Raw genomic sequence first — 23,510 nt, 5'->3', positions numbered from 1 at the left:
GTTTACGTGGTATGGCTTTCTTTTCTTTTACTTTTCTAACTTTCGTTTCTTCTTCAGCTATGGAAGCTTACGTCTTGTTTGCATTTCACCACAAGTACATGAACTAATATTTGATGGCTATAAGCTAATGTATTAAAGCATAATGTTTTAATAAAATGCACATTTTGTGTGTGTGTGTGTGTGTGTGTCCTTGCATGGCTGAAGGAATTTTTTTTAAAGTTCAGAAGATACTTCAGTTTCCTCTCTCACAAATATAAAACAAATCTCTCGGAGATATTTTATAGTATTACACGAAAGTTAATTTGGCTGAATGTAAGAATTGGGTGATTTATGGGTGTGTCTTTTCTACCCTAAATTGAATTAAGTCGCGTAGTAGAAGGCCGATAATAATAATAAAAGTCTACTACAAATTTCACATGAGTGATCTGTTTTAATAAACGTACTACTTGCAATCATTTTTGCAACTTCAAAACAATTACTGATACTTACTTTTCGCGAGCCTCTCTCTCTCTCTCTCTCTCTCTCTCTCTCTCTCTCTCTCTCTCTCTCTCTCTCTCTCTCTCTCTCTCTCTCTCTCTCTTTCTCTTGTGTGTTTGTGTGTGGCGTGTTTCGTAACATACACTAAAATCCAAGCTTGAACAATGAAGGAAAATAAGATATTATGTCTTGTGAAAATAAGCGAAATACTTGTGTTTAAAAATCGTGAACAAACCAAAAAGAAAAAGGGTTGTTGATTTCTTCGATTTTTTAAAAAATATATTTTCATGTTAAAAAAAAAGTGTTGTATCCCCTCAGAGCGTTTTGCCAACGTTTCTAACTGTGCTTGTTTATATTCACACCTGCTCCATCCCGTTCGTCCTTGGTAACTGCGCACGCTTCAAGGAACTGCCACTCGCACTTCGAGAGTCACGTACATTCAGATCTATTCTAAGTGAAGAACATGATTACTAGTAGTGCATTTATGGAGTTAGATTAAATATTGTGTATCTTTTCGTATTTCTACAATATATCACTTATGTCTTTTCTATCTCAGATAGCTTTATTGGCCTATATCTCACCAGAAAACGTAACAAATCCATCATAGTACTCTCTTGTTAACCAGTTCCTGATCCTATGACTGTGCATGCTGAGCATTGGTAAGTGAATAGTTGCGCGATTATTGCGTCACGTAAAACTTCGATTCTTTAAATGAATAGTCACATCACGTCACGTGTTCTTGAAAGCATTTCTACTTTTCATAGTGAACTGTTTAATCTTCTGTTAGTATGCGCATGAGCTGAAGTAGACACTTTTAACTTCGAAAAACCACAGGCTGATATGTATACCCATTAGTTATGAATGTACCTATAAAAATATATGGAAATGATCAAAAATAATATTGTGTATCATCAAACATGTTCTGATGATAACTGTCTAGCCATCTGTGCCTACTGTTACAGTTTAAAAGACGAAAAAGAGGGAAAAAACACAGAATAGAAAAGGCAGTTCTTATCTAGACAACGAAAAAAAGCTAGCACGACAAAGCGTTGTCAATACCGTTTGTGATGAAGGGGAAAATAACTTCTAGAAAAGAGATGAAGAGAATTTGTAAATAGTGATGGGGCGATTAGTAACGAAATGGAAAGCAGAGGCGATATCCACTCTACCAACCAGAACAGGAAATTAAAACAGAAAAGGGTGTTAGTAAAAAGAGATGCTTGGAGCGATGAATCTGAAAATAAAGTAAGTTCAAAAAGAAGAAACTTATACAAATATAAACCCATGTTTTTTTTCCTGTTTCGTCTAATTTATATATATATATATATTTCAATATAGTTTTCCTAAGTCGCTATCATTACATTAGAAATTAAAAGTGAAGCGGCGCCGCTTATATGAATGTTTATTGTTTCTAAATCTTTTCTTCGCTGTGCTTTTATATCATGAAGTGATATGAAATAGTCATACGATAATACAGAAATGGTTCCTTTCTATTTTGTTTACTACAAACGAAATGTTTGAGTAAACAAACATTTCGTAAAAGTAAAACCCTATTCAATGAAAGATAAATGTCTTTTATTGTAAGGAAGATATTTATTCCAGTACGTGGAATTTTTTTAGATCTTCCATGGCTAAGTCGTTATCGACGATGCCCTGAAGTACTAAAGATCAAAGTTCGACTCCTGTCGAAGATGCAAAGACCCTTCAGAATGGCGTTTCAATTGAAGGCGAGTTCCCCATTCTCTATAGTGATGATGGCAGAGTTCTGACTCCCGTAAACCCTCTTTTTTGATCCTGGCAAACAGGCCAGAACCGAAATTAACAGCCATAATATATTATGCAGAGAGGATTACCCGTCCTATCAGAGCATTAAGTTTCCACGAATCCAAGTCACTGGGCAGTGAGCAAGTCACAGGACATTAAGCTTAACGAATAAAGAGAATATTAAATTATATGATCTTGTAAATGTGTAAATTATGTGAAAAGAGTAACCTGAATTTTGGATTGAAATATGAAAAATAAAAACAATTCTAACACCATTTATTCCTAAGAGAGAGAGAAGGCTAAGCTTCTTCAACCCTATTTTTAAAGATAAGTTAGACTCTCTAAGCCATCATTCAAGCCTTCACTGATAATAAATCAGAGCTATCAATTAATCAAGGCTTTTTTTGGGGGGGGGAGAGCAATGCATAGTTGTCGCCATCTTCTGAGCCTAAACCCTAATACCAACATCATCGTATGTAATAATAGTATGAGTTCTACGGATGAGAATTGACACAATTTTTGAGATGCTTGGTTAAAAACAGACTTTTCTGGAAAATCAAAGCTGACTGAAACTCTGGTTTTTAAACACACTTCATAAAAAAATATTTTAGTGGTTTAAATTATTCCAAGTAACTGTATCCTTTCCATACTTTTACTGCACTACTTTTGCTAGATGGATTTGGAAAAAATATGGTATTTGGATATGAAAAACCAATGAAAATAATTCGTCGAGATATAGTTAATTAAATTGATAAATCATCAACTTAAATGAAAATCGATATTCATCAAAACAGCAAACCATCAAACAAATCAAACTGAAGCAAAAAGTGAACTGAAGGGAAATTTCATCAAGAACATTGCCTGAGATCTAAAATGCAACTTAACTAAGGAAAAGTATTCATAATGTATGGGTAACATCGATATAAAAATTGCAATTACCTGGTGAAAAACATTTTCCTCACTAGTTAACCTGGTGATCAGCGATAACACACGTAAATGCAGCTAACACTAGTCTCTTGACCACTGTTAATGCGTTACTAGGAAGTAAATACGTTTTTTGTTTCTTTTTCCACGATAATACGTACGCACCCATGAGTAACACCTATGAGTAGCACAAATCCCCCAGGAACAGCAGAATCCTTTGGTCGGTCGCCTTTTTTCCATCTCAGATAGCTTTATTGGCCTACATCTCACCAGCTCTTTTGAAAGTACATAAAGTACCTTTAAAAGAGCTAAGAGCAAGTAATTCAGAATAGGGTAGGCTTCATGACTAGCAGTTCTCAAAAGCCTTAAGATTATTACAAAGAAAAAAACAACAACTAAATGAATGCTTAACAAGGTAATTTCCAGTCAATTGCAAGTCATATTCTCTCCTCTGGCAACAACAACTGTTGTCACGTTAGTTGAAACATTCCCAAACGAATTGAAGAATCATCAGTGTTACGCTGAAGCAGCAGGTATAGCTCACAGAAGAATATTCTAAAATAAAAGCAACATTAAAAGCATTTATCTAAGATCTACGTCTGGTCTTAAGTAAGGTCACGCAGTTTTCAGTGAAAATGTTGAAACTATTTCTCAAGAAAATAACCGTTCAATGATGAATTTTATGAAAAGGAATTCAGCGAAAAATTCTTCTTAATCATTTATTTTTAATTTTACTTTTATATTAATTGTTTTTAAGATGAACTCCCATTGAATGGACTATTTTTACGAGATCAGTGTCGGAACAATTCTTCCCTTTAGTTGGAAAGACCTGGGATTGAATCCCATTTAGAATTCTTTAGTTTTCATTTAAGCAGAAACAGCTGAGTCCATGATACCAGTATATTAAATCTATTAAATATGTGTTTATGGCTAGTTTGCCTTTTTACAGGATAACAGATACCGGGATATACAGGGTGTTCGGGATAAATTTGACATATTTATAATTAATTATATTTTTCCGTAAGTTACATGTATTAACACACACTTCTCTTCATTTAAAAGTTTGGACCCTTCTTCATTCATATACAAGATGTCAGAAAGGATGGATAGCTGGAACCCACCTGAATCATGGAAGAGAATAACTTGTATCATGATGATTCGTGCCCGCCATCAAAATAAGGATATTACGACTGCTGCCCAATGCTCCCTGAATACAGTAAAAACAATCAGGCATGAACTAGAGACTTGCAATGGTGACTACGAGGATGTAGCAAGAAGAAAGATCCCTAGCAGACGATCTGATTGCGTTCGTACAGCAGAATTCCTCGCAAATCTGCAGGAACAGGTGTTGAAGAACCCTGGCATTGGAATTCGGGCTTTGTTCGTGGAGTTGCTAACTGTAGTCAAGCCCTGGATAACAAGGGTAGCCAATGGTAGGCCGTATGTATGGCAGCAGGATTCGGCCCCTTGCCACACCTCTGGGAAAAGTCAAAAATGGTTGTCTGAAAATTTCTACGACTTCACCAGTCCAAATGTTTGGCCTCCAAACTCCCCAGACCTTAACCCCATGGATTATTTTGTATGGGGCGCAGTTGAAAAAGACACCAATCGCACTTCCAGTAATACAAAAGCCCAGTTAATGGATAAAATTAAAACAGTTTTTGCGGCCCTTCCCAGGGAGACTGTAGCATCAGCTTGTTCGAGGTTCCGAAGCAGAATTGAAGCTGTGATCGATGCTAATGGTGGTTATTTTGAGTAAATCTTGTTGATAGTATTGTAATTAACTCTGCCTGTAATGTTTTTTTGTCAATTCATTAAATTTAATAGATACAAAGAAGATTTTCTTTTTCCTTACGAAACTGTCAAATTTATCCCGAACACCCTGTATATATATACAGGGTGTTCGGGATAAATTTGACATATTTATAATTAATTATATTTTTCCGTAAGTTACATGTATTAACACACACTTCTCTTCATTTAAAAGTTTGGACCCTTCTTCATTCATATACAAGATGTCAGAAAGGATGGATAGCTGGAACCCACCTGAATCATGGAAGAGAATAACTTGTATCATGATGATTCGTGCCCGCCATCAAAATAAGGATATTACGACTGCTGCCCAATGCTCCCTGAATACAGTAAAAACAATCAGGCATGAACTAGAGACTTGCAATGGTGACTACGAGGATGTAGCAAGAAGAAAGATCCCTAGCAGACGATCTGATTGCGTTCGTACAGCAGAATTCCTCGCAAATCTGCAGGAACAGGTGTTGAAGAACCCTGGCATTGGAATTCGGGCTTTGTTCGTGGAGTTGCTAACTGTAGTCAAGCCCTGGATAACAAGGGTAGCCAATGGTAGGCCGTATGTATGGCAGCAGGATTCGGCCCCTTGCCACACCTCTGGGAAAAGTCAAAAATGGTTGTCTGAAAATTTCTACGACTTCACCAGTCCAAATGTTTGGCCTCCAAACTCCCCAGACCTTAACCCCATGGATTATTTTGTATGGGGCGCAGTTGAAAAAGACACCAATCGCACTTCCAGTAATACAAAAGCCCAGTTAATGGATAAAATTAAAACAGTTTTTGCGGCCCTTCCCAGGGAGACTGTAGCATCAGCTTGTTCGAGGTTCCGAAGCAGAATTGAAGCTGTGATCGATGCTAATGGTGGTTATTTTGAGTAAATCTTGTTGATAGTATTGTAATTAACTCTGCCTGTAATGTTTTTTTGTCAATTCATTAAATTTAATAGATACAAAGAAGATTTTCTTTTTCCTTACGAAACTGTCAAATTTATCCCGAACACCCTGTATATATATATAAGGTTTCATCATAAAAAAAGCAACATGCATTGGGCATAATCCATCCTAAACTTACATGAGAACGGTACCAAAAATAAATAAATAAATGTTAAACATCGCTGGAGACAAACTGCAGAAATTTAAGATCAAGGTAAACAAAAACTTTGCTAGCATAGAACGGTTTACAAATACGCAGATGGTAACATGAATAATAAAATTCTTAAAAAGCATCGTAGAGGAAGAGGATAAGTTGGCAGGAAATGCACTTACTGATTAAACCATATGTACATGTTCTAGGACTGACCTCTAGGTGTAGCTCGTCACCATGACAACGATTTCAAGGAGGAACAATTTACGCATGTCAGGAAAAAAAATAGACCTTCAATTATAATAAAAACAATGCTGCCAAATTCGTAATGTAAGGGGTGGATAAAAAGTCACCATGAGAATACGTCATTTCATTAATGACGTCTTGAGCTGTATGAATTAATAATGCGAGGCGGAAAGGCAATTCCGAGCAATATGAAAAAAAAATTCCGCTTATATTATCACTACCACATCAAGAACTGTCAGTGCGTTCGACAGGGGGAAAATAAATGACTCTTTCTAGCGAGTTATCTCAGAGAAAAAAGCTCGCGTGTGAACAGCACAGAGAAAGTTGTTTTAGATCTCTCTTAGAGAATAACCTTAATCGTTGAGATGTTTTTCTTAATATTTGAGTAATAAGAGTTCTTTCCATGGTATTGAGATAACACTATTCTAGAAGAGAAGAACGGAATAAAACTCCTTATGAACTTAACGTTTTCAGCTTTGGTGTGTTTCAGATGGCCTCAGAGGACACCAATTCAGTGAAGGCAGACACAACCACGGAGTATGCCAAGCACCTTCTAGAAAAATCTATGCTAACTGGCGTTCCCGAAATAGTCAGTACAAACAGCGTCTGTAGAAGAATAGTAAGAGTGGTAGTGTTATTGGTATGTCTAGCAGGATTCATCTATCAGTCTGTGACTTACTTCAGCATCTACTTCAAATATCCTTCGATAGTCGACATCGATTTGGTTTACCCCAAACATGTGGAGATGCCAGCTATAACCTTTTGCAATGCTAACGGGTAAGTGAACAGCAATGCGCTTTTAATTGATTTTGGAAATTTATTTCATTTTTATTTATGAACTTTCAGCCTAATTGATAAATAAAAAACAAAATCCAGAATGGTAGTTTTATATATTAGAACTTCCATTTGAATAAACGGTTGCTACCTCGCATGTACTTTTTAATTGTTTAGAAATTTAATATATTTATCTGCTGCATTATATCTCACTTAAGAAAATGACCGAAATTCTGTACAAGTTGTCAAAATCTTATTGGTCATAGGATCAGAAGATCTTTCCCTAACTAAAGCGGAAGACACATTGCCTTCGAATGGGTGAGAGTGATAATGTAATCATGACTTGGCAGGTCACGAAACATGGAATTTTCAGTTAAGAAGAGGTATATTCGGAACCATAAGGCAGATGATTATGACCAGCTTTGAAGGCAGTTTGAAGCAGCACCATGATATAAAACCCCTGCCAGGGAAGGCTGTCAGCAATGCATTGGAGATAGGCAAAGGGTATCCGAAGGAAGCAATACAAGAATGCATTACAAAGGTCAGGGGGATAAATCAGATAAGAAGCATATGGGTGAATAATATCATTAAGCAGGAACTGCAAAGAAAAAAAATGTTCTCGAGGATAAGGAGAAAGGTGATCAACAAGCTCACCAGCAGTAAAAGGCTCTGGTAAGAGAGGCGACAAATACATAGTAAGGTCGGAAAAATCAGATTAGGAGCAGAGCTTTGCCGAGCATGCCAAACGAAATCCCAAATGGTTCATTCTTTATTTGAAAAGTAAAAGAAAGAATGAGTTTGGAAGGATAACTTTAGCGGAAGCTGATAGCAGCGAGGTAAGAGAAGCAAATGAAATAGTGGAGCTACAGAGTGATTATCTTAAAAGGTATATCACCCAAGCGAGAGAGTATTTCAGCGTTTGGACAGTACTGATATGAGAATAGAGGTAGTGAATCTGAGGTACTTAAGATATTGCAGAATCTCAACGCAAATACCGCTGTGAGACTGAATGGTATATCAGCTCAAGTATTACACGAATGTTCTAAGAAATTGGCAATTCGTTTTATTAAGTTGTTTAACTTACAGATGGCAAAGCCTCATGGGAGTAGAAGGTGAGCAAATTGTTCCTTTGCATAAAAGAGGCTCCAAGACTGCTGCAGCAGATTATAGATCAATCAGCAGGAGTGATGTGCTAAAATTATTGGAAATGTAAATTAAAGACAGAATTCAGGAATAAATGGATATAATAATATACTCTGGGGGGAAGTTTAGCAAGGGAAGGACATGGCTTAGTAATTTAATTACTTTTATGTAGTGACAGGTGACATGATGATACTGCTGGTTTTGCAAAGAGAGTTTGACACATGGAACCCTGTTATACAAACTGGATGGAAATGGATATGGAACTGGTGATATGGATACGAGAGTGACTGATGGATAGATTCCAAAAAAAAAGCATATGACAAGTGTTGTGCCGCAAGGCTTTCATCATCAGAAACGAACGCCGTGTGTGTGGGGGGGGGGGCGTGCAGCAATTGACCGAAACATTTAATGAAGGCTGTTCCCAACCTACATTCTACCAACATGGAATTCAAACGGATCAGTATTTGTAGTAGCATACTTGTACGTGAAATAAAAGTTTCAAATTCAACGGCTGGTGGTTAATCAAAGGATATGGAGAGCTTGCAAAATCATTTCAATAGGTTGACAGTATGCGCAAAAGATAATGGATATCAGTTTAATGGGGGAAAATGTAAAGATGTGCATTTTGGGGTAAACAGATTACAAGTTGTATTATATTGATGGAACTATACTTCAGGAAATACATGAAACTAAAGATTTCGGGGTAGTAGTATAAAAAAGTTGAAGTTTAGAGAGTGTATGTCTAAGGATTCCAAGGTACCTCTTAGGATTACTTGGCTATTGAAGAACACACTAATAAGGACAGACAAGGAAGTTATAATTCCTCCTTATAAGGCCCTGAAACCTCCACAACTAGATTACTGTGCTCAAATCTAGTCCCCTGGGTTTCTTGGGGATGAGGAAGCAGCAATAGAGTGGATCCGGAGGCGAGTGACCAAGATGGTGAGTGGTTTGTTGAATAATCGCTATGAGGATAGATTGAGGGTTTATGGGTTGCAAAAGTTCGCTGATATGCGGAAAAGCGGGGATACGATAGAAGCAAGTTAACTAAAAGAGTTTTATGGAATTGATGCAGGGAAATTGTTTCAGCACTGGCTAGAAGTGCTAGAACAAGAGGTCTTCTCTGGAACCTGAGTTAATGTGTGGTTAACAAAGGTGTGTGGACTAGATTTTTCAACTGGAGAGTGGTGAATGGATGAATGAATGAGTGTAATGAGTTGCCGGAGACAGTACTGAGTGCTACTGATGAGTTTATGGAAAGGTACAGTAGATAATGTATGGATAGTTTGGAGTTCCATGCAATGATGCTTCGGACTCTAAGGGATGCCTGTATAATAATACTGACAATAATAATAATAATAATAATAATAAAGATATCTGAACGCAAAGCAAAAAAAAAAGAAAAAACTTTGAACCACTGAGGACTGATGACCATTTAGTAATAAAGAAAGAAGAAATGTGTACAATATTCTTTTAATGATATTATATTGACACAATGATCATGCTGCCATCTTTTTATTAACTCCCAGATTAAAGTCGAATTTTTATTACTAAACTAAAGTTCCTAAAGGCTTCAACGTGGATATTATACCCAGCATTATTTCAAGGCTAAATGTAGAAACTGTGAAAGTTTCGTAAGGTAAGTTGGCCAGAGAGAGCTTACGGGAATACACTCTCCAGCATTCACGAGTTGCTATAGTGTGGACGACTTAAAAGACATAGGCGCGTTCAAGTGCATATATATTCGCCTTTTATTAGTATATTTTATTAAGGTTTCACTGGCCTGACAATTGTTTCCAACTTGTTGGTTCTCTTCAGAGACCAGGCATTGTACAAGTAAAGGTCTCTCTAAAAATCATGCGATTTCTCAAATCACTCTAAACGAGTCACCGAAGGATCGTCCATCTCAGTGTTGGTTCCACTTAGTGACAGGTTCACTCTACCACTGAGCATAACCGCTCATATTCCAGGAAAAAGCATCCACGGACAAAGCCCCACTCGGGTCACGCCGGAAAACAGGAGATTCAAATTTCCACATTAAGGGAAACGCTAAGAGAGCAGGAACTCTCGTTCAAAGGAACTTGAAATATTAAAGAGATGTAATTTTCGTAAGCGAACTCTCACTCGGTGCTTAAAAGTAATTACTAAAATAAAGAGCCAAAAAGGCTTCAGTTAGGTAATGCAAAATTATATAAGTAAAGGGGATATTAGATCCAGCATTATTTCAGAGCCGAATGTAGAAACTATGAAAGTTTTGTAAGGTACGTTGACCAGAGAGCTTACTGGAATACATTCCCCGGCATTCACAAGTTACCTTAGTGTGGATTGCTTAAAAGACGTAGGCGCCGTTCAAGCGTCTACATATTCGTCTTTTATTAGTCCAATTTTTTATTACTGTGCTCAAATAGAAAGTTTCACTGGCCTGACAGCTGTTTCGAACTGGTGGGTTTTCCTCAGCGACCAGGCAGAATCCTTAAGAGAGCAAAACCTCCCGTTCAGTACTAAGGAACTTGAAATGTCAGCTAAAAAATATATTTTTTATAAGCGAACTCTCGGTCGGTACGTGAAAGTAATTACTAAAATAAAGAGCCAAAAGGGTTCAGTTCGACGATGTAAATTATTTAAGCAAAGTGGAATGCAGGGGAGTGTATTCCCGCTCTCTGGTCAACTGGTTAACTTACCGTACGAAACTTTCATAGTTTCTACATTCGGCTTTGAAATAATGCTGGATCTAATATCCATTTTGCTTACTGAATTGTTTATTGTTAAAAATTATATTTCCTTCTAATGAAAAGAGGGCGCTTTTGCAGAAATTAACAAGCTGTGTTCTCTCTCTCTCTCTCTCTCTCTCTCTCTCTCTCTCTCTCTCGTCTCTCTCTCTCTCTCTCTCTCTCTCTCTCTCTCTTTCTCTCTTTCGTTCAGTTTAAAAGAAGTACCAATAACTCATTATGTCACTGAATAAATCAAAAATAAAATCAGAAATATTTATTTCCTAACCACCCACCAAGACTAAATGATAAAATTATAAATTTTAGAAAATTTCAATTGGGTTCACCCAGATTCATCGCACAGTCAACGTTAATATCGCTTAGAATTGAATTTAACATCATTTGATAAGACGGAGTATATATATTATGCATAATATATATATTACGCTAGAAAGGCAATAGAGTCTAGTATCTCATAATAGTGTAATAATATTCCACGTCCGATACTATGCTTCTTTTCCATAATACAACAGACACTACTGCTACGTTTTCGGGTGGACAATGATTCCACCTATCAACGTCTAATGAGCCAAAGCACAATATTACAAGTAATTATGTCCATTTCTCTCTCTCTCTCTCTCTCTCTCTCTCTCTCTCTCTCTCTCTCTCTCTCTCTCTCTCTCTCTCTCTCTCTCTCTCTCTCTCATCTCTCCTCTCTCTCTCATCTTCAGTTTACCAGAAGTATGTGGTAATTCATTAGGGCACTGAAAAAAGCAAGATATTCAGACACAAGGTCAACAATTAAGCAAATGACCCAATTACGGTTAATTTCAGTACATAATCATAATTTGCCCGTATATGGTGACTTCTTAGAATGGTCTACATTTCACAGAATGAAGTAAAGAAAATCCTAGAACCACATTATGAAAAATATTCGAAGAACTCTTAGAGATATGTCTCTACAGAAAGATCTAATGGCGGATTTTACGGATCTAATCGTAACCGGAATACTTCTGATGTTGTACTTACTACTTGCAAGCAAATGCCGTTAGAATACTGACTTCCATTGTCAAAATATTACCGTTTCCTAATACAATATTAATCAAAAGAAATAATTAAGAGGAAATAAGAGCATTGTTTTAAAAAAATAATATAAATCGTTATATAAGAATCCAACCCACGATTGGAAACTTGTAATATATTTACTCGAAATGTGCGAAATGGGCTAATAGATCTGGGATTAACTACTTTAAAATCAAAGATTATTCTTTTCAAGGTACTTTGTCTCCAATAAGTAGAGATTGGTGCTTCACACTAGATTATGAAAATCATCTGCTAAGTTAATAATATGAATTGTTCACGCAGATTCATCACACAGTCCACCTTGGCTACGAGCATTCATTCATAAGCAGCCATTCTACGGCGGATTCAAACCTGTAACCTGTTGGTTGAGGAGTGGGTAGTACGTTGTTTGCTCTATCAACTAGGCTGTCATTAGTTTGGTCAGTCTTGTAAAAATTCTTAATATTATTGCTTTTCTCGTTTTCCTTAGTTTCTCTTAGCCATTACCACAAGCATCCTGATGGCGGAGCTGTTTATGTACCTATCATGAATCAGGGAGAATCACATGATGGCATTTTGATTTAACCTAGTTTGCGGTACATGTGTTCTGTGGCTTATTTACGTATTTCGCTGAGTGAAAAACTCCGGACATTGGATGAGAGTTTCCTGTACATTTATCCCTCTCCGTATGAAAGCATATCCATATGTAATCTGTTAACTCGCTTTGGTTGTAAAACCCTAATTAAGGTTCTCGTGACTACGGGAATCGAATAGGGGTCTTACCAGACTTGATCGATACTGACTAAATTACGAATAAAACAATGAATTGCAGCCCCACGAGGCATGCAAAAATAAGTTTAAAGTGCTTTTTTTAAAAAAAAATTGATTCAGGGAATAAGTAAGTCCCATGTTTCCCATACGTAAGTCTCATGTGTAGATAAATCATATGAAAACATCAAATTCAATATTGAAAGTTTATTTCAATATTGAAGTTGATGAAATTATCACTTGGTTAGACTATAATAAATCCAGGTGTGAGCAAACAAAGTTTGCGCCTGAAAATATCTTCAGGACTGGAGTAAGGTAGTACAACAACAATGTTTCGCATTATGGGAGATACTGAGATAGGAGTGATGTTAGCTTGGTCCACCTTGGCTACGAGTTGCCCGGTGTTGTACTAACTTACCCCAGTCCTGAAGATATTTTCATTCGCAAACTTTGTTTGCTCACACTTGGACAGACGATTAAACTCAATTTATTATTATCAACTTCAATATTTTTGCAGTGCAAGAAATCGAATTTTCTCATACAAAATCCACCAGTCTCTAATATCAGACCGTTTCATTAAATATTTTTTCGCTTCTTCTCATAACTCTGTCCTCTCTCTCTCTATTTCTTTGGTTTTTGAGTCAAATAAAGAACCATTGAAGGACATAATTCCTTTAAACATTCTCTTTTATGTATTTAATGGACACTCGATATCTAGCTCATGAACAAAAAATATGCTCATAACTGGTATATGGAAATATATCTGTTTTTTGCAGCACAGTGCAAATAACAATCCCTAACTGCCGTGTTAAAAGAAGGAGAGGAGATGGTGGCTTCAATGACGTTGCTTTGGTGCTTAGCGAGTAACCTGCACTTTTAGGAATTAATTATCAAATAAATAAAGGCTCTTTTCAAATTTACTCCAGCTGGTTACTGTTCAGTTCCTATACTATAAATTGCTCTGTAACTCAATTAGTCCGATTGGCTATGCCTTAACGATATTCTTGAAGAAAATACCATCTCTGTATTGAGATGAATATCAAATCTATATTTCTGCCAAATAATTTATATACACCTGAATATTCTAACGAATAATAGGAAGTATTCATTAATACTTTGTTTTTTTCCCCACACAATTTTCTAGTAAAATTTACACAGATTTTGGGAAATGACCACCGAGTTTTTAATGATATATTAATTAATTTAAAAAAATTTAATGATAATAACTAAGACAATTCACATTGTTGCGATTTTCCTCGCGTGCACAGAGATAAAGTTAGTTTTTACTTCTTATTTTTTTAGAATTCGTCGAAGCAAGTTCTGCAAGAAATATCCCGATAGGTGTGGTCCCGTTGAAAACAGAGAGCGTTTCTGTGCTCGGTTCCCTCGTTTCTGTGTCAATGAATCCGAAACACTTCAGGTGAGCATTTTACATAAAATGACTGGTTATTTATTTAACTTCCTTTGGAAAATAAGGCGTCTACTTAAGCTAGACTGACCTATAAATTCTTCCATGCTACTCGCATTGGACAGGAAAATTCAACAACTCTCTTTCTCCTGTTTATAAATAACCTTCTATCACTAATCTCGTATCCTATCCTCATTTTCGCCGTTAATAATAAGTACGTTTCTTCTTTTACAGACCTTGCAGTGTCCATATCACAAACTATAAGATCTTCCGTAATGCCTTAAACACCAATCTTTTCCATTGGGATTAGGACAAACTTGTCAACTTCATTGGTCCAAAACCCAATTCTGCCTTATTTCAAGCAATAAATATTACAGTTGATTTGTTAATTAACGTTATTATAACTGATTGAGTGTATTGATTAAATGATAAATTAAAACGTGGTGAATTATTATTTTGTTTAGCTATATCTACTGATAATCGTTTCTCTTTCTAATGTATAATAACATATAAATTTTCATTTGTAAAAATCCCTCAGTGAAACAATGAACTCTTTTAAATAGAAAGAAAAAAGAAAAGTTGTTGAGTCGTACTCTTTTAAAAGTAAATGTCAGTCTCACCCTGGTAGTAAAAGACTCGAATAATATATGTAAATGAAAATATATTTAGGAAATAAGTAATTCAAATTACTTTAATAATTTTGACAAAAGAATTTTAAAGTAGACATCTCTTTAAGGAAATTTCTCATATTGTATAAATCCGAACTATGTAATATAAAAAAAAGTTAATAGTTTCTTTTCCTTATGTCAAGATGATGTTCACTGATGTGTATCAGGAAATTGATCTTGTTCCATTTCCCTAACTAATAATTTTCGTGCCTGTAAGTGTACCATGAAAGTAGAGTTACTGATTTCCTTTGGGATGATATACGACAATTAATCACCTACAGAATTTCTAATAGCATCTCTCAATGATCTGAACTTGACGTTTTGAATATTTAATGAAAACTGATCAATAAAAATTACACGCTAAGGTCTGATGCTTGCATTTTCTGATAAAATGTAATAAATATTGCGTATACCTCTCTACAAAAAGTTTATTTATGGTGTGGTGGAGTGGTACTTTTCCATTCGGTGAAATTGGGAAGCAAAACCAAAGTACCTTCATTAAAACCAACTGCATAATTTACTATTGAGGAGAGTTAAGACGCCTCTGTTACAATATTTGTTGCAACATTGCTGTTCTCTTGCAACACATTGTAAAAGAAGTTAAAAATGATGCATTTTTTTACTAATTCTGTTATTGCTACTATAATTGAATTATGTTACAGTTATTTTTGCTGAGTATTTAATTAATTCATTAGTTAAGTAATAAGTGGTTTCGTGAGACTGCTTGTTAAAAAAGTTTATACGTGTCTCTATAGGTTAACAGTGTCTTGTAGATCGGAGTCACGGATTACTACAAATTATTGTAGTAAAGATGGTTATGCTTTTATTCTAAACGCGAAAAATTTGTAATCTCCCATCCAGAGCTCTAATGGCTGTAAATCGCTCTGAAAACTATAACATTCTACTTTTCAAATCTTTTTGGATGAGTTGCATAAGTGATGAAGCAAGATACGTGCGGATAACCTACCGTAGCTACTCATCTATAGTCCAATCTTCATCCTCTCATGGTGATCCCAGTAAGTAGGTTTCTGTCCTACCCCTAGATCGAAGACGGGCTGGTAATTTATGATTTTGCCAACTAAATTATGTTCTGCATTGGTTTAAACGAAAACAAAATAATGGTACGACTCGTTGAAATTCCATATTGGTTGAGATGTCGCTTGACTACACAATGACCTCCCTCATCTCATTGTTTTCGCCAGGTAACTAGAACAAACATAAAAGAGCTAACTACTTGAACAAACCCTACTACAAAAACAGTCAAATTCAAGACAGGCACAATAATGTAAGAATTATCAATGGAAAAAAGTAGAACTGCAAAACAATTATAGAAGTATCACGTAAACATAATTGGTGTCCAATTGTACTCGAATTGGTAAAGAGAAAAATAGGTTAGATTTTTCTAAATAACAAATAAATCAAGAGGCTATAATTAGGAAACATATTAGAAAATGTAAGGAGTAACTACAGTGTTCAGCACTAAACAAGATGATAATCTTCTTAAATGGCAAGCAATATCAAGTAGCGAGATCTGGATGACCACCAAAATGAGAAATTGGACTATAAGGTTTATTTTTGCCTATGGTCCTAGAGAAGGTTCTACCAAGAAGTGGAGAAAATTTTCGATTCAACAGCGATGAGTTGACATAATGAAAGAAAGGAAAAGTTGGTCGTTGTTGGAGATCTAATCAGCAGAGTAGGAAATGAACACTGTGTAAACATATAAACATGTGTTAGAAAAAGTTCTTAGACCACGATCTAGATCTAAAGAGAAAAACTAATAATAATAGTAAGTCTTGCTGGATTTCTGTTCAGGACATGGGCTAGTTATTACTAACTTCTTGTGGCGCCATAAAGCTGTTCAATAATTCACGTAGAGAGAACAGGAGAAATAAGAAGTCCCATTGACTACGTTATTGCTGATAGCGATATCTTCACGATGGTTCAGATCACAAGATTAGACAGGAGATCGCGTGATACGTCTGCTCAAAATAGCAGGGATAAATGTTTTTCATAAGCATTTTATCTTTAACATTGTTTCCAAAGGCGAATATTTGATATAATAGGCATTCTGGCGATTCCGACTTTACAACAGAAATTGATATAACCCTCGACAGCCTCTCACTCAATGCAAATTACGCATGCCATAAAAATAAGGGTTACGACCATATCACTTCATTCCCATGTTTTCGTTTGCTTAGTTGGTTAGTCACATCTGGAAACAGAAATCATTACAAGAAGAACTGAGCCATGGTAGCCCCAGGACTACATCAACCAGAACAGAACATGTTCTAGGTCTAACAGAAAGACGAAGCCCTACATCTTACTATTAGATACAGAACAGCAAAACGAAACTCTACGATGTCCTGTCACCAACTCTCCCTTGACGTTGTTGCGGCTACAAGTGAAAACATTTTCAATCGAACAGTTCAAATAGATTCTGCGAAAGGAAGTCAGTTGCTTATAAACCATTAACCATAAACCACTGGTGCTGAACTCCTCACCAGGAACATTTACAAATGCAATACAGTACTGTTCTCATACGAGTCTCATTTTGAGCTATAAATATATTTTGAATATTTGGAGATTTGGAGATTTGGAGAGAAAGTAGAACCATCCGTGCAGCATCAGAAAAATAAGCACTCAGAGTGGAGTTAGTATCCTGAAGTACATGGAGTTTTGGATGTGCAAGCCGATTACGCTATGCTTAACTCTTCTCTTTCATCACCTTGAGATATATGTGGTACTTAGATAAGGGACAGGAATTAGGGTGGAACGGAGAATAAATGTTTCCATGGTGACAAGAATTATTTCGGTGATTCGTTTGTCGCATACGTATTGGTCGGGTGGTCGGAAACAGTAGTCTGACTAAGGAAATGAAGCGCAGAAGTTGCGAAAATCATGTCACTTAGCTTTCGTGTATGCTATACGACGTGTACGAATACATTTAAGTAATTGTGTACATGTTTCTCCATGGAGGAGATATGAACTAGTTGTGACAACGTTCACTGCGAATTTAGATGGATTACAAGTAAGGAAAAGTTCCAGGGGATATCAAGAGTGGGTGTGGTTGTTTGATATTCTATTGGGCATGTGAACAATTTGCATTGGATCTTTGGGTAAATGTTTCTTTTTCTCTATTTGTTTAATCTGTGCAGTTAGAAGAGGAAGGTCCACTGATCATATGAACATTGAAAGTCTCCATCAAAGATAGCTTTACTGTTAGTAAAGATGGATTGAAGAAAAATCGACATTTATTGAAAGAAAACCGAAAATTTCTTAATAGTTGTTGGCATTAGGAGGGCAGTAGAGAGATGTAGATAAATTTCATAGAATGAAATACAGTAATTTTTCAACCGAATGAGGGAAAAATCGGGTTTTTCTAGGTTGGATACTCTTTATAATGGTGAACCGGAGCGATCATATGCACAAACCCCACCTCTGAGGCAAAAGGAATCAAATAATGTGTAATTGGGGAAAGCAAAGATGAGTACTGCTTAAGAAGGTTGAGATACTGTATAAGTTTCTGTTAGGAAATGCAAATGAGATTTTTCAGAGTGAAGGTGGAAGCGAACATCATTGAAGTTGAACCAAGACCACGTGAAATGGATTTGGAACGATCTGTGAAGTTTTCCGTTGACTGCATGGATCCTACACGTCCCCTGTGCAGTGTCTGAGTTCTCGATTTCCACGCTGGTTATTAATATAATTTTCTTTTCTCATTAATATTCATTTTTTTATAGTTGGTTATCCTGTTTCGTCTCGACCTTGTCGTTTTCATTTCCAGTTCTTGTCACAATCCCCGGTCTTGGCTGGGTGCAAGTAAGAACTGGCCGGGCTCACACACGTGATGATGCGGGATAGGAATTCCGACTTGTTGTTTACTGCCAATATAAACGCAGATGTGCTCATCTGGTTATCATAGGCCATTAATCAACCCAGCGGGATGTTCGTTCCGTCTCTACGTTTAATCGTGATCCCGAAGTGGTGATATCTGACAATTTTCTTGGGTTTAAAGTTACGTCATTCAGCGAGCGAGCCTCCAAATGTCGTTATTTAGCATAGCGCAGGGGTGTCAAACTCGTTTAGTTTTGCTGGCTGGATTGAAGCATAAACTAGATCTCGTGGGCCGGATACGGATAATTATTCCTAAAAACTCTATTCATAGTACATAAAAACTGCTGATTCTCTAATCGAGTGCTTAGTTTAACAATTTTTTGTTCGCGAATCTTTCCAGTATAATCTTTAAATTTCTTTTCATGATTAATTATATAATGTCGTTTGCACATTGTACTCTTTAGTAACAGAAAGTTGATTATATTATTACAAATCAAATAGATTGATTTACCGTCCAATTTGACAAAAATAAGTATAAATCTGTCCTTTTTTTTTTCTTTTGCACTATTCTACATTCACCAACAACTTTTCTTTGCTTTGGCACAATGAAGTTAGGCAGGTAGAAAATTTTTACATAAAATAATTTGTAAAACTAAAATAATCTTTAGCGAAAGCAGTACACTATCACCGACAAGTATACATGTGTATACTTATATACTTTGTTTAACGCAGGTTAGTTAGCGCGTCCGTTCCTCGATGTAAACACAGTTCCGCAGCGAACGTTTAAGCCTTAAACAGTTTATCTTTAACCCTTAACTATTAAGGGTTAAATATAAACTGTTTCATAACCTCTATAAGTATATATTAACAGAATAATTTAATATTAAAAAAATAATAAATTTTTTATATAAAATTGAGCTGCGGGCCAGATCCGGCCTTCGGCCCTTTTGATACCCCTGGCACATTTTCTGTTTCGGAATGGAACTTCTGCATGATTGCATTGTACTTTTCATTTTCTTCCTCAATCGTGTTGACCGACGAAGTAATGAGGTTGCGAAACTTGCTGGCTTTGTGGGAAGTTAGCATGTTATCTTCGTGACACTAATTGTGAATCGTTTCTTGTTTTCTTTCAAATGAGTTGATTTTCCGGGAGAAAGTTTCATCGAGGTGATAAGGAGATGTTTCAGGCTATCCATGAGGCACAGAGGACAGGGAATGGGCTGACTGAGATTGCTCAGGAGTTTGAGCGCCGATTCGTCTATCTTGGCACTGTTGAAATGGAAACCAGCTAACGGAAACCAGCAATTTTAGCCATTAGATGTGATCATACGCCGTAATGATATTATTTGACCATATTTTCGATCAACCTGTGTCGACTTCTGTAATGTCATCTCTTTTTTAGGTAATCGTATAACCCTATATACTTGTCCGACATTTCTTACTGTCACCTCATATTGTATACCACCACCACCACCACCACACCAAATTTTGTCCTATTTCATTGAAAATACACAAGTTACACCGCTTACACAAGTTGTGTTAAACTTTTCGAGAAGTGTAGGAATTGTTCACACATTTAGTGTTGAGCAAGTTAAAATCGGATATCACACTGAAAAGAAAAGTGTATAAGATAGTTTCAAAATAATCAAAGTCGAACAGTTTTCAGCAGTGTTAACTCAAATCAAAAATAAATGAGAGCTCAGAGACATTAACTAAACTTTATACGAGGGGGATCTGAAAAGTCCTCGGCCTAACAATGAAAAAACGAATTTATAATTTCAAAATTATTTTTATTTTTCAACATAATCTCCCTTATGACTAATACATTCATTCCAGCGATGCTCCAGCGCCATTATCCTGTCCCTGTAGTGGTTCTCAGTAAGATCTGCAAAACACCCCATTACAGCTGCAATCACCTCTTGATTCGTAGAATAACGCCGACCAGCGAGAAAGAGTTTTAGTTTTGGGAAGGGATAGAAGTCAGAGGGAGCCAAATCTGGGAATGGGGTGGCTTTTCCAACAATTCATAGTGCAGATCCCTTAATTTTCCCATTGCCAAACCACCATTATGGGCATTGTCCTGATGAAAGATGATTTTTTCTTCTGCAAACCGGGTCTTTTCTCACAAATTTTTTCGTCTAGTCTGGTTAAAAGATCGAAATTATATTCTCCGGTTATTGGTTTACCCTTTTCAAGAGACAATTAACAAACAAAATGCCTTTTGCATCACAAAACACCGATGCCATGATCTCTCTTGCTGATGGAATCGACTTTGTCTTCTTTGGCGCTGAACAACCGGCTTTTGTCCACTGTTTTCACTGCTGTTTGGATTCTGGAGTATAATGGTGTCTAATCCTAATGGTGTATAATTCAAGTCTCATCCATAGTAATAAATCGACGCACAAAATCAGTTTTATTCTTGTTAAAACTCTCCAAGCACTATTCCGAGATTTTCATGAGAATGCGTTTTTTATCTGATGTGAGCAAGCGTGGCACTCATCTTGCGTAAAGCGTTTTGCGCAAGATGGGTGTATGAAGAATTGCAAAGCATTTGCAATTCTTCATGCAAAATATGTTGTATACGTTCTTTTGAAATGCCTATAGTCTCAGCAAGTTCACGCACTTTGACTCGCCAGTCATCCAATAACATATCGCGCACGATCGATGATTTCTGGTGTTGTTACACTTTTTGACGTCCTTCGCGTGGATCATCTGCAAGGCTGCTCCGGCCACGTTTGACTCGACAGCCCATTTCTAAATTGTCAAAAACGAAGGAGAAGAGCGCCCATAGACTTTTATGAACTTCGAATGAATTTCTTTTGGCGTTAAACCTTCTTTTAAAAAGAATTTCATAACTGCACGATACTCAATTTTACCCATTTCAAGGGATACAGACAACACTTTTGCTTCAGACAGCTGTATAAAACAAACTACTTGGTGAAACTGACTTGCAATTGGATGCTTATGACAGATGTACCAACTTAAGAAAAAAAAATCTTGTCGATAGTATCTATGGTCGATGCCAAAAACTTTTCAGACCACCTTGAGTGGCAAAGTGGAGAAAACATTGGCTGTTCAGCCACAGAGGAGTGGAGAATATATCTGGAAAAATAAAAAATAGTCCACTCAGGAAATTAAGAAGGCAGTTATGGAAAATAGGAAAGGATACTAAAAATTTCTAGAAAGTAAGCCAACGTGGGATCTGTACTCCCGGTTGCATTCCTATTGAATCAATCAGTGGTACATATCTATACCTGAGATAGAAATAGCAATCACAAACCTGAATGTGGAAAGGCATTTGGATTAGACGACATTCGACCCGAAGGTATAAAAGTTTTACAGTTGCTACACTGCATAATTCAAAAGACCCAGTCAGATGGTTGGACAGGAGATGAATGGGGTAGAGCTCTTCTAGTGCTCATGTATAAAAAAGGGAAATGAAATCAAAGGTTAGAATTGCAGAGCAATTATTAAATGCTTCAGGTAAGATTTATGCATGCATGATGAGGATGTCGAACATTTTTGAAAGCTGTTATTATTGATATCTGTTCTGTGACTCCCTTTTGGTTCTGATATTTTGAGCAACCACCGTACTAATGAAACAAGTTCTGAGTTGATAGTATACACTATATCATTTTTTTTTTGGTTAATTTGCAGTTTCCTTTGCCGGCCTACGTGAACTTCGAATCTGAAGTGTGGACAGACGAAATGGAGGAACTTGGTCACACCTCTGACGACATCGGTGTCACGTTGTTTTTCGATAATGATAGCTTCATTGAGAGGTAAAGTTTTATCTCCACACACTAAAACTCCAAGCATTTTTTCTGCATAAATAGCATGTTTATTTCGCAATCTAGAATAATCTTATTCTATAAGAACAATCGGGGCCACTTCTATAGAATAGAGGACCATATTTCTCAGTATTTCGATGCCTGCGATAATGAAATCTAAAACTGGATTACTGTTTGAGTAGACTTATTCTAGATTAGCCGCTCTAGCAGCTGATCTGTCTAGGTTGTATAAAACATAGCTGTCAAATAAGCAATTTTGTAATCTGAAAAGTTATAAGTTTATTTCAAGAAATGGCAATCAGATACATTTCGACTTTTATTTTGATTTTACTTTAATTTTATTTTGATGTAACTTTAATGGAGATAAAAATATTCAAACGTTTGCCTTTCTTCCTTTGGAAGAATACCATTGTAATAATAAACATTTAATTAATTTTGAATTTATATTTGGTTTTGGAAAAAAGATCAGTGTGCTGTCTTCTCAGGATATATATATATATATATATATATATATACACTTGCTAAAAATGTATACTCGTGCATATGATTTTTAATTACTGTCTTTTAATTTTTTATGATTTTTATTTTTTATAATTCAAATGTCAGTCAGTTCAAAAATTTTGGCTACCTCACGGATAATTTGTTTGGCGCAATCTTTTCGGAAAAAGATTGGAAAAACTGAAATCTGAGTCCTACTTGCAGATTGATTGAACAATGATCTGATGCTACTTAGTTCTACATCATCATTCCTGTTTCGATATATTTCTCCTAAAAGCATATGTTAACTAAATGCACTAACTACTAAGAAGTTTGCTTAGTATCGTAAGATAGCTCGGAAATTTCTTTAACAAGAATTGGATTATATCAGTGACCCCACTTAAATGGGCACTACATACATTGAAATAATATGTAGTGCACTCTCTGGGGAAATTTTAAGCATGCATATGTATATTTCTCTCTTCACACGTGGACTGGACTGTTAAAAAAAAAGACAAAACATGTGTATTGCATTGAGTCCACTTTGCACCGGTGCACTATCAATAGCACAGGG

General features: G+C 36.2%; 1 protein-coding gene across 2 annotated transcripts in view; it reads left to right on the top strand.

The window, feature by feature from the left end:
• Window positions 1-926: 926 nt before the first annotated feature.
• LOC150097419 (epithelial sodium channel subunit gamma-like) overlaps window positions 927-23,510 on the top strand; it is a 39,928-nt gene continuing 17,344 nt past the window's right edge. The window contains exons 1-4 of one of the 2 annotated variants that reach the window (XM_090407402.1): window positions 927-1,722; window positions 6,791-7,077; window positions 14,058-14,175; window positions 22,326-22,450. In XM_090407402.1, coding sequence (XP_090263528.1) covers window positions 1,618-1,722; window positions 6,791-7,077; window positions 14,058-14,175; window positions 22,326-22,450 — 635 coding nt within the window. In that variant the 5' untranslated portion in view covers window positions 927-1,617. The remainder of the gene's footprint in view (window positions 1,723-6,790; window positions 7,078-14,057; window positions 14,176-22,325; window positions 22,451-23,510) is intronic. The other variant, XM_090407403.1, reaches the window with a different exon arrangement.

Source organism: Typopeltis vanoorti, chromosome 17 (genome assembly GCF_054136105.1).
Source record: "Typopeltis vanoorti isolate ZY-2024b chromosome 17, IOZ_Tvanoo_1.0, whole genome shotgun sequence".
Taxonomy (NCBI): Eukaryota; Metazoa; Arthropoda; class Arachnida; order Uropygi; family Thelyphonidae; genus Typopeltis; species Typopeltis vanoorti.
This window is presented reverse-complemented; position numbering and strand designations above follow the sequence as displayed.